Source organism: Leptodactylus fuscus, chromosome 1, assembly GCF_031893055.1.
Source record: "Leptodactylus fuscus isolate aLepFus1 chromosome 1, aLepFus1.hap2, whole genome shotgun sequence".
NCBI classification, from domain to species: Eukaryota; Metazoa; Chordata; class Amphibia; order Anura; family Leptodactylidae; genus Leptodactylus; species Leptodactylus fuscus.
This window is the reverse complement of record NC_134265.1, coordinates 10,496,475-10,515,248: the sequence shown is the minus strand read 5'-3', so window position 1 is coordinate 10,515,248 and position 18,774 is coordinate 10,496,475. Positions and strand designations below refer to the sequence as shown.

At 43.2% G+C, this 18,774-nt stretch overlaps 1 protein-coding gene across 1 annotated transcript in view; it reads left to right on the top strand.

The window, feature by feature from the left end:
* The window catches only part of LOC142195170 (uncharacterized), a 215,400-nt gene that overhangs the window by 192,850 nt on the left and 3,776 nt on the right, over window positions 1-18,774 (top strand). Inside the window, exon 10 of the mRNA XM_075264778.1 lies at window positions 135-1,997. Coding sequence (XP_075120879.1) covers window positions 135-1,997 — 1,863 coding nt within the window. The remainder of the gene's footprint in view (window positions 1-134; window positions 1,998-18,774) is intronic.

Genomic DNA, 18,774 nt, shown 5'->3' with positions numbered 1-18,774 from the left:
TCGTTTGCTGCCTGTGCCACTGACTTCACTTCTTCACCCTGGTTGATGTCTCTCGGGCAGTGGCAGCTCAGTGGGGAATATACTTATAAGGTTATGTTATTCAAAAATAGTAATGTCATTTTTCTTCTTGTCAGATGACTGTACCAGGAGCTTAGAGGGACATCTGATATCTACAGATTATAAAGTAGAGGATCCTGGTATCACACAAGATTCATCTGAAGACCATGCGATTACCTCAGATATACCCTCAGCCATAGGAGAGAAGCCGTATTCATGCCCAGAATGTACGAAATGTTTTACTCACGAATCAAATCTTGTTAAACATCAGAGAATTCACACAGGTGAGAAGCCATTTTCATGCCCAGAATGTGGGAAATGTTTTACTCAGAAATCAAGTCTTGTTGAACATAAAAGAACTCACACAGGAGAATTTTCATGCCCAGAATGCGGGAAATGTTGTATCTCTAAATCACATCTTGTTACACATCAGAGAATTCATACAGGGGAAAAGCTGTTTTCATGCCCAGAATGTGAAAAATGTTTTGTCTCTAAATCATATCTTGTTGAGCATAAAAGAACTCACACAGGGGAGAAGCCATATTCATGCCCAGAATGTGGGAAATGTTATACTCAGAAAGCAGGTCTTGTTGAACATAAAAGAGCTCACACAGGAGAGTTTACCTGCCCAGAATGCGGGAAATGTTGTATCTCTAAATCACATCTTGTTACACATCAGAGAATTCATACAGGGGAAAAGTTGTTTTCATGCCCAGAATGTGGGAAATGTTTTGTCTCTAAATCATATCTTGTTAAGCATCAAAGAATTCACACAGGGGAGAAGCCATTTTCATGCCCAGAGTGTGGAAAATGTTTTACTCAGAAATCAAATCTTGTTGAACATAAGAGAGCTCACACAGGAGAGTTTTCATGTCCAGAATGCGGGAAATGTTGTATTTCTAAATCACATCTTGTTACACATCAGAGAATTCATACAGGGGAAAAGTTGTTTTCATGCCCAGAATGTGGGAAATGTTTTACTCACAAATCAAATCTTTTTCAACATCAAAAGATTCATGCAGGGGAGAAGCCTTATTCATGCCCAGAATGTGGGAAACGTTTTATGGGTAAATCGAATCTTGTTAAACATCAGAGAATTCACACGGGGGAGAAGCCATATTCATGTCCAGAATGTGGGAAATGTTTTCCTCACAAATCAAGTCTTGTTGAACATAAAAAAACTCACACAGGAGAGTTTTCATGCCCAGAATGTGGGAAGTGTTTTATCTCTAAATCAAATCTAGTTACACATCAAAGAAGTCACACAGGGGAGAAGCCATTTTCATGCCCAGAATGTGGAAAATGTTTTTCAGTACAATCAAGTCTTGTTAAGCATCAGAGAATTCACACAAGGGAGAAGCCATTTCCATGCCCAGAATGTGGGAAATGTTTTCCTCACAAATCAAATCTTATTCAACATCAGAGAATTCACACAGGGGAGAAGCCCTATTCATGTGCAGAATGTGGGAAATGTTTTACTCGGAAATCAATTCTTATTAAACATCAAAAGACTCACGCAGGGGAGAAGCCATATTCATGCCCAGAATGTGGGAAGTGTTTTATCTCTAAATCAAATCTAGTTACACATCAAAGAAGTCACACAGGGGAGAAGCCATTTTCATGCTCAGAATGTGGAAAATGTTTTTCAGTACAATCAAGTCTTGTTAAGCATCAGAGAATTCACACAAGGGAGAAGCCATTTCCATGCCCAGAATGTGGGAAATGTTTTCCTCACAAATCAAATCTTATTCAACATCAGAGAATTCACACAGGGGAGAAGCCCTATTCATGTGCAGAATGTGGGAAATGTTTTACTCGGAAATCAATTCTTATTACACATCAAAAGACTCACACAGGGGAGAAGCCATATTCTTGCACAGAATGTGGGAAATGTTTTACTCAGAAATCACATCTTGTTACACATCTGAGAACTCACACAGGTGAGAAACCATTTTCATACCCAGAATTTGGGAAATGTTTTACCTCTAAATCAGAACTTATCTTATAAACATCAGATAATTCACACATAATCTTTGATTCTGTAACTCTTGTAGTTGTAAATCCAAAAGGAGGCCTCTAAGATTGTAGAAATTTTGGTAGTAGTCTCGTAAAGAGTAAATTATAGTGTCAGGATGGGATGGAACCTTTTAGAACATTCTTTTACTTCATATTTGGTGTCTAAATAGTCTTTCATTTTGCATTTGGCTTCCAGATGGTCCACCAGCTTTTGTGATTCCCTGTTGTGTTTATGGGAGGATTCAGATATTTGTATTGAGTAAGAAGGCACCTTGTTGAATAAAAACCCCGCTGCTGACACTCTTTAGTTTTTCCATTGAATCAGGAGAGGAGTCTTGTCATGTTTGTGATGGTGAAAAAAGTCTGTTATGGCTTGTGAAATCGCCGCTGTGCACGCTGGGTGTTTTAAAGGTTGGGGTTATGAGTCCAGCCTTACTCCCCTCTAAACTGATCTGGGATCGTCGAGGAAAAGTGAATGAGAGCTTGGTCAGACAACTCAGTAGGATTTATGTTGGTACAAAGGTCCCATGCGATCAAATGGTGATTGATAAGGGAGTGGTCTAATGTACTGCAAGTGTTGTGGTCTTGTGAAAAATAGGTGTAGTCTCTCACCTGAGGATGAAGGATCCACCAGTTGTTGATGAGCCTCATGTTGGCGATCTTATATTTCAGGGCCTGTTAGTGTGACAAAGGGATGGGGGACCTGCCCAACGAGGAGTCCATTATTACATCTATAGTTAAGTTCAGCTCTGTTACCATGGCCGCTGACCCTTCAGCAAATTTAGCTAAAGAACAAAGAAAGAAGCGATAGATTTGAGCTTGGCTCTGGTTAGGGAGATTGAAATTAGGGATCGTGAATAATTTCTCATGGATTGGTATTTTTAGAAACAAGTATTTATCCTGGGGCACCAGAGCACTGGGAAATGACCATGACTTGGATGTATTCATGTAAGACAACCCTAACTCCCTTTGATTTACCATCAGGGTTGGAGTTATGGAACCAGCGAACAAAATATTTGTTTACTATCTTGGGCACTTGACTAATCTTATAGTAGATTTCCTGTAGCAGAAGGATGTCAACCCTTATTTGGTGAATATTGTAAAGTACCTGGGTCCTCTTCTGCAGCCATGGAAGCCTCTGATGTTCAGGGAGCACAACTGAAGTCTGGCCATTCTTCCATGGGAAGCCATTACCTGTGCAAAGAGAAGAAAAAAAACAATAGCAGAGGAAATAGAGGGGAGGGAAATGGGGGCGGAGAAGAAGGGGGGACTGAAGGTAGTCAAGGCATTTAGTGGTGCATCTGTAACCCTGGGACTAGGGTTGAGCAATCGGGATCGGGAAAGATCGGATCCCGATTGGTGATCGAGCAAATTTCACCATCGGGATCGGCTGGAAAATGATTGGAAATCGGATTTTAAAATCTCAAGATCGGTTCAACCCCAAAAGTGACTTTTCCCGTAGAGAAACATTGACTAGGATTGAGCGATCGGCAAAGATCGGATCCCGAATGGCGATCGAGCAAATTTCACGATCAGGATCGGCTGGAAAATGATCGGAAATCGGATTTTAAAATCGATCCTGAATTCTCAAGATCGGCTCAACCCTACCTGGGACCTAACCCAGGGGAAGGGTAAAAGCAAAAGTGTTCTATGAACAAACCTGAAGTACAGAGATTTCCAAGTCAATATTTTTCTACTTCACCAAACTTGTTATCAAGAAATAGGACCCCTGTTCTTGGGATATTCTGCAGCTCTGTACAAAGATCCTCCTTTCAATGGTCCTCCACTAACATCTTGGTACCACATTTCACATGACCGCTCCAGACATCGTATCTCCATTCACCCATCAGTTGGATCCACCATACACATTGCAACCCCCACCAATAATGACCATGGAGATCCTGAGTCCCCCATCATTATGTGTAAGCAGATAGAAGTTTGTAGATGAGGCTGCAGATGTCTGTGCACTCTCCATTCTGTGGTGACCTATAGATATAGTTTGATGCTCACTTAGCAGTTTCCTTACACGCACACATTATTCTTTTAAGTTGTTTTACTGTCAGTAACGAATCCCATATCCCATCCACATACTGTAAAAAAAAATCCGAGCACTGTCGCGGTTTTGGAAATTACAGCATGTCATTTATATGTTCAGAAACGTCAGACAGTGAGCCCTAACCTGAACCCTTCCCTGCCCACTTGCCACACTGCCCTAGACGATAACCGGTAGACAAAGCCCTTTACATATATATGTAAAGACACAGAATGCAGACAAGACAAACTACAACAACGAAAGGTCAGCAGGCCAATGGTTCGGTAACAGTCGAGCAACGCAGTACAAAATTGGAATCCAAAAGAATAGTCAAAGGTAAAGCCAGAATTCAGGAATAAGAATACAGGTAACAAAACAGCAAGAGTAAATTTGGTGCAAATGTGTTATTTTTCCTAGTCCACCTCATTCAGAATTTTTGCCATCCTCCCAGTACATTGCACAGGGTATTGAATGGTGCCATTACAAAGTACAATTAGGTTCTCAAACAATAAGCCATCGTGTGACTCTGTGAACTGGAAAATGAAAAAAAAAATATGGCTCTTGGAATGGAAAGAGGGGAAAATGGAAATGTGAACATGAAAATTGGCTAAGGCATGAAAGGGTTAATTCCATGGTACTGTACATCACTATATTACTTCAATGGTGCTGCACATTATTTTATTAGTTTCATGATACTGTACATTATTAATCCAATGGTGCTAAATATAATTCTATTAATCCCACACTGCTAGATAACATTATATTAATTTCACTATGTTGTACATCATTATAGTAATTCCTCGGTGCTCTGTACATATTCATATTGATCCCATGTTGCTGTTCATTATTATATTCATTTTGTAATGCTATGTATTATTATATTAATTCCATGGTGTTGTACATAATTATATTAATCCCATTGTTGCTTTGTACATTATTATATTAATTCCAAGGTGCTCTGTACGTTATTATAATTTCATGGTGTTGTGTATTATATAAATTTCAATGGTGCTGTACATTATTATATTAATCCCATGGTGTAAATTATTATTATATCATTTATATGGTGTTTTAAATTATTATACTCGAGTATAAGCCGAATTTTTCAGCACAGTGTTTGTGCTGAAAAAGCCCCCTTGGCTTATACTAGAGTCAAGCGGGTGGGGGGAGGGGTCTATGTATAGAATCTCCCATAACATAATGAGAAAAAAAAAGAAGCTTTAAAAAAATATAATAAAAAAATAAAGTAAATAAGTTCTCTATTGCAAACCAAACGACTGTACCGATCTTCACCAAATCTGGTACAGAGATACTTCAGGTATCCGGGAAGGTTTAAGACGAGACTCCAAATCACTTGGACGTACCGTTGCTGAGATACAGCATTCCAAACACAATACCCCCCCTTAGCCAATACAAACCTGCAAGTTTTTCACTCATATTCCAACTGCAATACACACGGTCACTCCACATGCACAATACAGCACTGATATCCAAACTGAGATGCATCAGAGGATTAGATGCACAGATCAGCACACAGTATCACACGCCAGAGGATTAGATACACACATCTGCACACAATCCCACACACCAGAGGATTAAATACGCGCTTCTGCACAGAGTTCCACACACTGAAGGATTAAATACGTGCGTCTGCACATGGTTCCACATGTCGAAGGATTAGATACACACGTCTGCACACAGTACCACACACCAGAGCATAAAATAAGCACGTCTGCACACTGTACCACATGCCGTAGTATAGATACGTGCGTCTACACACAGTTCCACACTCCAGAGGATTAAATACGCGTGTCTGCACATAGGATTAGATACACACATCTGCACACAGTACCACATGCCGTAGGATTAGATACGCGCGTCTACACACAGTTCCACACGCCATAGGATTAGATACGCGCCTCTTCACACAATACCACACAGGGGAGAATTAGATATGTGCGTCTGCACACAGTACCACATGATCGAGGGTTAGATATGCGCATCTGCACACAGTTCCACACGCTGAAGGATTAGATACGTGTGTCTGCACAAAGTACCACACGGGAGGATTAGATACGCACCTCTTCACACAATACCACACAGGGGAGGATTAGATACGCACATCTGCACACAGTTCAACACGCTGGAGGATTAGGTACGCATGTCTTCACATAGTACCACTGCCAGAGGATTAGATACGCGCATCTGCACACAGTACCACACACCAGAGGATTGGATATGCACATCTGCACACAGTACCACATGCCGTAGTATTAGATATGCACATCTGCACACAGTTTCACACGCTGGAGGATTAGATACGTGTGTTTGCACACAGTACCATATGCTGAGGGACTGGATACATGGGTCTGCACACAGTATCACATGCCAGAGGATTAGATAAGCACGCCTGCACACAGTGCCACATGCTGTAGGATTAGATACGAGTGCCTGCTTACAGTTCTACACGCCAGAGGATTAGATATGCGCATATGTTTAAATTTGCACATGTGTTTAAATTTGTGTATTACATAGTAATGGTAAGGGGGACAATATGATATAATATAGAGCCACACAGAGCAAGGCCAAAATATTCAGCAAAAAGTATCAAAGATTAATATTTTGACCTTGCTCTGTGTGGCTCTATATTATATCATATTGTCCCCCTTACCATTACTATGCAATACACAAATTTAAACACCTTATGTGAACTCTTATGTTACATCCATTTGATTTGACCTTGTTATTGGGGTGAACATACTGTATATAGATGTATTTACTTTCATATACCTACCTTAATCGGGACTCCAGTTTGATGGCACATTGACCTCCCTGGTGTATTCCTTTTTAAAATTGTTGGTTTAATAAAGTTTTTGTACTTTGGATTATATTTGATGGCCTGTCATTTTTTCTTGTTGTTGGTTGTATCTCTTATGTGACTTTTGGGGCTAACTAGCTACTTGGACCTATTGTTTGGGAACATATACTTGACCATTATGTGGTACTTTCCCTCTTTATCATGTTTGCTTTATAATATGGTGCCCTGTAGAATATTACAATAATTAGAGATGAGCGAACACTAAAATGTTCGAGGTTCGAAATTCGATTCGAACAGCCGCTCACTGTTCGTGTGTTCGAACGGGTTTCGAACCCCATTATAGTCTATGGGGAACATATACTCGTTAAGGGGGAAACCCAAATCCGTGTCTGGAGGGTCACCAAGTCCACTATGACACTCCAGGAAATGATGCCAACACCTCTGGAATACAACTGGGACAGCAGGGGAAGCATGTCTGGGGGCATAAAAGTCACTTTATTTCATGGAAATCCCTGTCGGCTTGCGATTTTCGCAAGCTAACTTTTCCCCATAGAAATGCATTGGCTAGCGCTGATTGGCCAGAGTACGGAATTCGACCAATCAGCACTGGCTCTGCTGGAGGAGGCGGAGTCTAAGATCGCTCCACACCAGTCTCCATTCAGGTCCGACCTTAGACTCCGCCTCCTCCGGCAGAGCCAGCGCTGATTGGCCGAAGGCTGGCCAATGCATTCCTATGCGAATGCAGAGACTTAGCAGTGCTGAGCCAGTTCTGCTCAACTACACATCTGATGCAAACTTGGCTCTGCTACATCGGGCTAATAGAATGCATTGGCCAATCAGCGCTGGCCAATGCATTCTATTAGCGTGAGCTGAGTTTGCACAGGGGTTCTAGTGCACCCATGGCTCTGCTACATCAGATTGCTACATCTGATGTAGCAGAGCCGAGTGTGCACACTCGGCTCTGCTACATCTGATGCACACTCGGCTCTGCTACATCTGATGCAGCAGCACAGCCGAGTGTGCATCAGATGTGTAATTGAGCAGAACTGGCTCAGCACTGCTAAGTCTCTGCATTCGCATAGGAATGCATTGGCCAGCCTTCGGCCAATCAGCTCTGGCTCTGCCGGAGGAGGCGGAGTCTAAGGTCGGACCTGAATGGAGACTGGTGTGGAGCGATCTTAGACTCCGCCTCCTCCAGCAGAGCCAGCGCTGATTGGTCGAGTTCCGTACTCTGGCCAATCAGCGCTGTCCAATGCATTCCTATTGGAAAAAGTTTATGTCACAAAAATCACAATTACACACCCGATAGAGCCTCAAAAAGTTATTTTTAATAACATTCCCCCCTAAATAAAGGTTATCCCTAGCTATCCCTGCCTGTACAGCTATCCCTGTCTCTTACTCACACAGTTCACATTCTCATATGACCCGGATTTGAAATCCACTATTCGTCTAAAATGGAGGTCACCTGATTTCGGCAGCCAATGACTTTTTCCGATTTTTTTCGATGCCTCCGGTGTCGTAGTTCCTGTCCCACCTCCTCTGCGCTGTTATTGGTGCAAAAAAAGCGCCAGGGAAGGTGGGAGGGGAGTCAAATTTTTTTGGAGTTTGCCACGTGATGTTCGATTCGAATCGAACACATCGAACAGCCTGATATCCGATCGAACATGTGTTCGATAGAACACTGTTTGCTCATCTCTAACAATAATCCCATGGTGCTGTACATTATTATATTAATTCCATGGTGCTGTACAATATTATATTAATTCCATGGTGCTGTACATTATTATATTAATTCCATGGTGCTGTACATTATTATATTAATTCAATGGCGCTGTACATTATTATATTAATTCCATGGTGCTGTACATTATTATATTAATTCCATGGTGCTGTACAATATTATATTAATTCCATGGTGCTGTACATTATTATATTAATTCCATGGCGCTGTACATTATTATAGTAATTCCATAGTGCTGTACATTATATTAATTCCATAGTGCTGTACATTATTATATTAATTCCATGGTGCTGTACATTATTAGATTAATCCCATGGTGCTGTACAATATTATATTCCATGGTGCTGTACAATATTATATTAATTCCATGGTGCTGTACATTATTATATTAATTCCATGGTGCTGTACATTATTATATTAATTCAATGGCGCTGTACATTATTATATTAATTCCATGTTGTTGTACATTATTATATTAATTCCATGGTGCTGTACATTATTAGATTAATCCCATGGTGCTGTACAATATTATATTCCATGGTGCTGTACAATATTATATTAATTCCATGGTGCTGTACATTATTATATTAATTCCATGGTGCTGTACATTATTATATTAATTCCATGGTGCTGCACATTATTATATTAATTCCATGGTGCTGTACATTATTAGATTAATTCCATGGTGCTGTACATTATTAGATTAATCCCATGGTGCTGTACATTATTAGATTAATTCCATGGTGCTGTACATTATTATATTAATCCCATGAAGCTGTACATTATTATATTAATCCCATGGTGATGTACATTACTATATTCCATGACGCTGTACATTATTAGGTTAATTCCATGGTGCTGTACATTATTATATTACTTCAATGGTGCTGTACATTATTATATTCTATGGTGCTCTGTACATTATTAGATTAATTCTATGGTGCTGTACATTATTTAATCCCATGGTGCTGTACATTATTAGATTAATCCCATAGTGCTGTACATTACCATATTAATTCCATGGTGCTGTACAATATTAATCTAATGGTGAGGTACATTATTATATTAATCCCATGGTGCTGTACATTATTAGATTAATCCCATGGTGCTCTGTACATTTGAGAATTTATATACAATACATAAAATACACAAAACAAGTCCTAGTACTACAATACTGACAGTGACTAAGGGCTCGTTCACATCTGCGCCCGGCACTCCGTACTTGAGGTTTCCGTTTCCTGCCTAAAACACAGGCAGGATACGGAAACCTGCAGGAGTCTCTCTCACCCATTCATTTGAATGGGTGAGAAAGCTGTCCGGCTGTGAGCGGCGGTGAGCGTTTTGCGCTCTCCGCCGCGAAACCGGGTTTTTTAATCCGGACACAGAGTCGGACATGCAGTACTCTGTGTCCGGATAAAAAAATCCGGTTTCGCGGCGGAGAGCATAAAACGCTCACCGCCGCTCACGGCCGGACCCGGTCTATGGTTTCCGTCTTCTGGCATGCAGAAGACGGAAACCATAGAACGGAGACCCCAAACGCAGGTGTGAACCTAGCGTCACTGGTACAGTGTTATCAATGGTCCTGCCCTCAGGGGCTTAAAATCTATAAGGGAAAGAAGATGGTGGAAGTAGGTGGGGTAGCAGCTGGTCAGTTGGTGGCAGTGATGTTATTGAATAGCGGAGTCTTCAGGGCCTTCTTGAATTCTGTGATTGTGGGGGTCAGTCTTATGTGTCTTGGTAAGGAGTTCCAGAGTATTGGGGAAGCACGGGAGAAATCTTGGAGACAATTTTGTAAAATGTGGATCAGAGCGGAGTAGGAGGTTTAGAGAGGATCAGAGGTTACGTGTGGGCAGGTAGCGGGAGATTCGGTCAGAGTGGGGCAGGAGGGGGCAGGTTGTGGGTGGCTTTGTATGTCAGCGTCATTATTTTAAACTTTATTCACTAGGTGATGGGTTGTCAGTGAAGGGATTGACAGAGGGGGGGTGGCTGATGGAAAAACTAGATTAAGCAAGTGGCAGAGTGTAGTCCAGACTAGATGGGGGGCATTTTCTGGGATGCCGTGTAGGAGGGCGATGTAATTGGGAGATTATGAGGACGTGGACCAGCATTTTTCTAGTATCCGGTTTGAGGAAGGAGCAGATTTGATGAATGTTCTTGAGTTGGAGGCGGCAGGGGTTGTCGAGGGATTGATTGTGAAGTTTGCAGGATAAGATACATAGTGTGTGACGGAGCGATGGGGTCAGACGGACTGTAATGTGTCACAGAGTAAGTTGGACTAGAGACAGGAGGAGAGTTCAACGTGGATGTATTGTTCCAGGAAGCGAACAGAAGCAGTGAGGTCGGGCAGAAGAGGAAGGATCGAAGGAGGGTTTATTAAGGACGAACGTGACAGTAGCGTGTAAGGGAAGTCACCTGTAGTTAGGGAAAGGTTGAAGAGAAGAAATGAAGACTTGAGGGAATTCTAGAGGTTGAGCTGCTTCTTTATAACTGGTGGAGTCTTCCTTGGAGTGGCTCTGTAACCCTTGAAGCATGACAAAGTCCAGTGCGTGTCCCCCTGTGTGAGTGGCAGAGGAGGACCACTGAGAGCCCAAAGGCGGTGGATCGGGATAGCAGAAGGGTAGTTTGAGTCAATTGGGATGTTGAGCCTATTATGTTAAGTGGGGGTGAAGTGCAGGATCCAGGTGATCATAAAGATGGTGGCGGGTCCTGGTGATCGGCATATGACAGACAGCGTGCACTGCAAAGTAGCAATTGTCAGACAGGAAAAAGCCAAAATCTCCACCATAGGAGAGCACAGCAGGGGAAGCATTGTGAGGATGTCACCCAGAGATAGCAAGAAAAGATTGTGGGTGAAATTATATATGGAAGGAGCAATGGGGGAGGAGCAGGAACAAGGAAGATATATTTATGGTGCATACACGTCACACACAGACAGCTCTTCTACATACACATCACGCAGACAGCTCTGCTACATACACGTCACACACAGACAGCTCTGCTACATACACATCACACACAGCTCTGCTACATACACATCACACACACAGCTCTGCTACATACACATCACACACACACCTCTGCTACATACATGTCACACACAGGCAGCTCTACTACATACACATCACACACACAGGTGTGCTACATACACATCACACACACAGCTTTGCTACATACACATCGCACACACAGCTCTGCTACATACACGTCACACACAGGCAGCTCCTATACATACACATCACACACAGACAGCTCGACTACATACACGTCACACACAGACAGCTCTGCTACATACACGTCACACACAGACAGCTCTGCTACATACACGTCACACACAGACAGCTCTGCTACATACACGTCACACACATACAGCTCCTCTACATACACGTCACACACAGACGGCTCCTCTACATACACGTCACACACAGACGGCTCAGCTATATACAAGTCACACACAGACGGCTCCGCTACATACACATTACACACAGACAGCTCTGCTACATACAGGGTGGCCATAAAATAACCTCAGGTGTTTGGAGTCGTGTGCAGGCTGACCCAATGGATGGAATTGCCTGAAAATTTGTATGTGTGCTAATCAAGGCATGGGGAAATGGACGGCATGAAAATAAAAAAAAAATTAATACAAAAACTCCCCACCAGGGGATAATGTGGCGCTGTACAGTGAGTGCGTGGTGCAAAACCCATCTGTCGATACTTGGGGATGTCCCGTTTGGACCACCGACTAGCATGACTGTTCAATGTGGCCGCCATCATGCATGGTGAGCATGGCGTGAGATGCTGTGCACTTCCAACGTGATGCGGTCTTTGAGGTCAGGCAGGGTTTCGACATTCCCCCGATAAACACGCTCCTTCAAGTGTCCCCACAACCAGAAATCACAAGGAGTGAAATTCAGAGAGCACGGTGGCCACGCTGTAGGGAATGAGCGGCTCAAAATCCTGTCATCGGGAAAATGTGCATGAAGAGCGTTCTTCACAGGATTAGCGATGTGAGGAGGGGCTCCATCCTGCATGAAGGTGATCGTCTGCAGACACTGCCACTGTTGGAGTTGGGGAACGACCACTGTTTCCAGCATTGTCCGCTACCTCGCTGCTGTGACGGAACAGGTGGCAACCCCAGTTGGGCCCAAATCTTCGAAAAAGAATGGTCCGATCATGAATGATGAGGTGAACCCACACCAAACGGTCACCTTGGGCGAATGCAGCGGAACCCCCTCGAGTGCACGTGGGTTTTCGGTGGCCCATATGCGACAGTTCTGTGTGTTGACCGTTCCATTCAGGAAAATATGCGCTTTGTTGCTTCACAGGAGATTCCATGGCCAATTGGTATCCACTTCCATTCTGGCCAGAAACATTAAAGGGGCTCTATCACTGGGAAAAGTCATTTTTAACTAATCACATGCTTGCATAGGCTTTAGAAATGCTACTTCACACCTACCTATAGTATGTAGATTGCCTCAGTGGTGTCTGAATAAGTCCGTTTTTATTCATATGATAATGAGCCTCCAGCCAGCTCAGGAAGTTCCCAGAAGCCTCCTTTCTCCTATTATCTTCTATGTGTGTGAAGCAAACAGGAAGCTGAGTCATCATCATCATCAGCAGCAGCAGTCTCCCATAGAAAGCAACAGGGAAAGGTGTGCACGATCTATCGTGCACCAGTCTAATTAGCATATGAGTAAAAACAGACTTATTCAGAAACCACTGAGGCAATCTACATACTAAAGGTAGGTGTGGAATAGACTTTCTAAAACCTATGCAAAGGTGTGATTAGTTAAAATGACTTTTCCTAGTGATAGAGCCCCTTTAATGCAAATGTCATGCAGGTGTCATTGTCACGAGGAAGCAGTTGGTGATGATTTTTAGGGTTGATTTTTTATTTGATTTTTTTTTCATGCCGTCCATTTCCCCATGCATCAAGCACACATACAAATTTTCAGGCAATTCCGTCCATTGGGTCAGCCTGCACATGACTCCAAAACATCTGAGGTTATATTATGGCCACCCTCAGGGGTGAACCATGGGTTTCTGCCGCCTGAGTCGGATGCCAGAAAGCCGCCCCACCCTCCCTGGAGGAGGGGGCGGAGTGGAGGGGTTAGGGCCGAGCGGAAGGGGGAGCGAGCGTCTTCAGCAGGCAGAGAGAGGACCTGCTCTCTGCCTGAGCGTGAGGGGCGACCGCTGGAGCAGCACTGCTCCAGCGGCCTCCCCAATCCACCGCTCAGTGACTGTGACCCTAAGCCAGTCCAGGAGAGCTTGTCCTGGACTGGCTTAGGTCAGCAAAAATGCCGCCCTCCCCGGGGCCCTGGCATAGTGCCGCCTGAAGCGGTCGCTTCAGGTCGCCTCATGGGAGGTGCGGCGCTGGCCACCCTGTACATGTCACACACAGACAGCTCCACTATATACACGTCACACACACACAGCTCCACTATATACACGTCACACACAGATGGCTCCGCTACATACATATCACACACAGACAGCTCCACTACATACACGTCACACACAGATGGCTCCTCTACATACACATCACACACAGACGGCTCTGCTACATACAGTCCTATGAAAAAGTTTGGGCACCCCTATTAATCTTAATCATTTTTAGTTCTAAATATTTTGGTGTTTGCAACAGCCATTTCAGTTTGATATATCTAATAACTGATGGACACAGTAATATTTCAGGAATGAAATGAGGTTTATTGTACTAACAGAAAATGCGCAATATGCATTAAACCAAAATTTGACCGGTGCAAAAGTATGGGCACCCTTATCATTTTATTGATTTGAATACTCCTAACTACTTTTTACTGACTTACTGAAGCACAAAATTGGTTTTGTAACCTCAGTGAGCTTTGAACTTCATAGCCAGGTGTATCCAATCATGAGAAAAGGTATTTAAGGTGGCCAATTGCAAGTTGTTCTACTATTTGAATCTCCTCTGAAGAGTGGCATCATGGGCTACTCAAAACAACTCTCAAATGATCTGAAAACAAAGATTGTTCAACATAGTTGTTCAGCGGAAGGATACAAAAAGCTGTCTCAGAGATTTAACCTGTCAGTTTCCACTGTGAGGAACATAGTAAGGAAATGGAAGACCACAGGGACAGTTCTTGTTAAACCCAGAAGTGGCAGGCCAAGAAAAATATCAGAAAGGCAGAGAAGAAGAATGGTGAGAACAGTCAAGGACAATCCACAGTCCACCTCCAAAGAGCTGCAGCATCATCTTGCTGCAGATGGTGTCACTGTGCATCGGTCAACTATACAGCGCACTTTGCACAAATAGAAGCTGTATGGGAGAGTGATGAGAAAGAAGCCGTTTCTGCACGTACGCCACAAATAGAGTTGCCTGAGGTATGAAAAAGCACATTTGGACAAGGCAGCTTCATTTTGGAAACAAAAATTGAGTTGTTTGGTTATAAAAAAAAGGCGTTATGCATGGCGTCCAAAAAGAAACAGCATTCCAAGAAAAACACATGCTACCCACTGTAAAATTTGGTGGAGGTTCCATCATGCTTTGGGGCTGTATGGCCAATGCCGGCATCGGGAATCTTGTTAAAGTTGAGGGTCGCATGGATTCCACTCAGTATCAGCAGATTCTTGAGAATAATGTTCAAGAATCAGTGACGAAGTTGAAGTTACGCCGGGGATGGATATTTCAGCAAGACAATGATCCAAAACACCGCTCCAAATCCTCAGGCATTCATGCAGAGGAACAATTACAATGTTCTGGAATGGCCATCCCAGTCCCCAGACCTGAATATCATTGAACATCTGTGGGATGATTTGAAGCGGGCTGTCCATGCTCGGCGACCATCTAACTTAACTGAACTTGAATTGTTTGTCCAAAATACCTTTATCCAGGATCCAGGAACTGATTAAAAGCTACAGGAAGCGACTAGAGGCTGTTATCTTTGCAAAAGGAGGATGTACTAAATATTAATGTCACTTTTCTGTTGAGGTGCCCATACTTTTGCACCGGTCAAATTTTGGTTTAATGCATATTGCGCATTTTCTGTTAGTACAATAAACCTCATTTCAATCCTGAAATATTACTGTGTCCATCAGTTATTAGATATATCAAACTGAAATGGCTGTTGCAAATACCAAAATATTTAGAACTAAAAATTATTAAGATTAATAGGGGTGCCCAAACTTTTTCATAGGACTGTACATGTCACATACAGACAGCTCCACTATATACACGTCACACACAGACAGCTCCGCTATATACACGTCACACACAGACAGCTGTGCTACATGCACGTCACACACAGACAGCTCCACTATATACACGTCACACACAGACAGCTCCACTATATACACTTCACACACACACACAGCTCCACTATATACATGTCACACACAGATGGCTCCGCTACATACACATCACACACAGACAGCTCCACTACATACACGTCACACACAGATGGCTCCTCTACATACACATCACACACAGACGGCTCTGCTACATACACGTACAGTTCTGCTACATACATGTCACATACAGACAGCTCCACTATATACACATCACACACAGACAGCTCCACTATATACACGTCACACACAGACAGCTCCACTATATACACGTCACACACAGACAGCTCTGCTACATACACGTCACACACAGCTCCACTACATACAAATCACACACAGACGGCTCCTTACATACACATCATACACAGACAGCTCCACTACATACACGTCACACACAGACAGCTCCACTATATACACGTCACACACACACACACAGCTCCACTATATACACATCACACATAGACAACTCCACTACATACACGTCACACACAGCTCAACTACATACAAGCCACACACAGACGGCTCCTCTACATACACATCACACACAGATGGCTCAGCTACATACACGTCACACTCCGACAGCTCCACTACATACAAGTCACATACAGACGGCTCCTCTACATACACATCACACACAATTTTTGCTTGTTCAGAATAGACCTTAACAACTGGTCATGTGACTGTGACTTCACTGAAGGTCCTTTAGCCTATGAAGGCATAACAGCAGGCCCTGATCATGTGACTCGTTGACTCCTCCCACACATGTGACATCATCACAGGTCCTGTTACCACGGTTACTGTACAGGTATATGGTGGTCGCTCACAGTCCTGACAGGATTATTATTAACCCCTTTAGAATCAGACTTAATGGCCTTGTCCACATGTGAAGGTAATTACTAGTGATGACTTGTGTGCAGCCCCTCAATGTCACATGGCTTAGGCTCTGACCCCCGGACCCCGGCCCATCACATGTATCAGCTACTGGAAGCCTTAGATAAAATATATGGCCGGAAGCATCACTGCTGCTATTTATGTGACTGGGGCTACAGTTCAAGATGCCACTACTACAGAGCTCCATACACTATATACAGATCTTAGTATGCATACAGCTACCCTTACATACACTATGTGTACAGCTATCGGTACATACATTATATATATATATATATATATATATATATATATATATATATATACAGGTACATACATTATATATACAGATTTTGGTACATATACTGTATGCAGCTAAAAGAAGTCCATGGTGTAACCATCACTAGTAGTAGAAAAAGCTGTAGAGGAACTCAGCGCCATCTTGTCAATTGTCATCGCTCCATATATATGTCCTGTACCAGCCTAGGTATGTCTCCCCGGTGTAGCACACTCGTTCTACATTACAGGTTAGTGGAGGAGAAGAGTCTGATACTGTGCAGAGAGGAGGAATGTGCCAGGTACCTTCACATACTAGAGCCTGAACCAGAAGCCCCCCTTATACTCCCTACTAATCCTATTTATTCCATGGGATTCCGTGTAGTGATTACATTGTCTCATCTTCTCTCCATTCAGGTTCCTACAATATAGAATCCTCTCAGTATCTTCTATATAAGAGAATTTTCCTGATTGATCCATCAAGGATGGAAAGAGACAGGAACAAGATGGTGGAAAGTCTATTAAATCTCACCCTAGAGATCATCTACCAGCTTACTGGAGAGGTGAGAGATTCTGATGATGTCATCATGACATCATTCTTATCTATAGTAATAACAGATGATATGACTGGAGAGGTGATGGACTCTGGACATGTATGTAGTGAGATTTATGAATGTGTCTCCTCATAACCAGGATTACACAGTAGTGAAGAAGACCTCTAGTGGGCGCTGTCAGGCTCCTGTGTATGATGGATATGGAGGAACCCTGAGCCCAATCCCGGAGCCTCCACCCTACCCCCTGATACAGGAGGAGATCAATGGACGCAAGATCCTTCAAATCACTAACAAGATGCTGGAGCTGCTGACTGGAGAGGTGACACTGCTGGGAATGCTGGGACATTATACAGTAACTGGAGGGGTCGGGGTGATGACTGTATCATTGTGTTGTCAGGTTCCTATAAGGTGTCAGGATGTCGCTGTTTATTTCTCCATGGAGGAGTGGGAGTATTTAGAAGGACACAAGGATCTGTACAAGGAGGTGATGATGGAGAACCAGCAGCCCCTCACATCAGCAGGTAATAGACATGGCTATATACACATGGACTTCCATTATTTGTATGTATAGAATTAATTCAGTCCCTGTCTGTGTTTCCTACAGGTAGATCCAGTAAGAGGACAACACCAGAGAGATGTCCCAGTCCTCTTCTTCCACAGGATGATCAGGTAGATGGAGATATTTCCTATGATGTGTAGACGGGCTTTGAAGTCGTTGTGGTCAATAAGTCAGACACCCCCAATAGAATTGCACATTGGCTTTAATGAGGCTATCTGTACAAGATGGCACTAGTGAGAGAGTTCTCCACAACAATAAGGGTTAGTCCTGGTTTCTCACACACAGATGGGGTAGTTCTGCTGGCATCAATCCATTGTGGCTGCCTCTGGTCAACAGGGGCAGCCAACTGCTACACTTGGCTGCAGTGGAACGCTGCTGTAATGGCAAGGGGCCTGAGACGGGAGTGATGCAGATCTGTGTGTGAGAACCCATCCACTATTAGCACTTGTCCCCTCAAAAAAAATTTTGACTGTAAGGGGTCGAGTGAGTGGATTGTTGCTCATGGGAAAAAATAAGAAATTCCCCGAA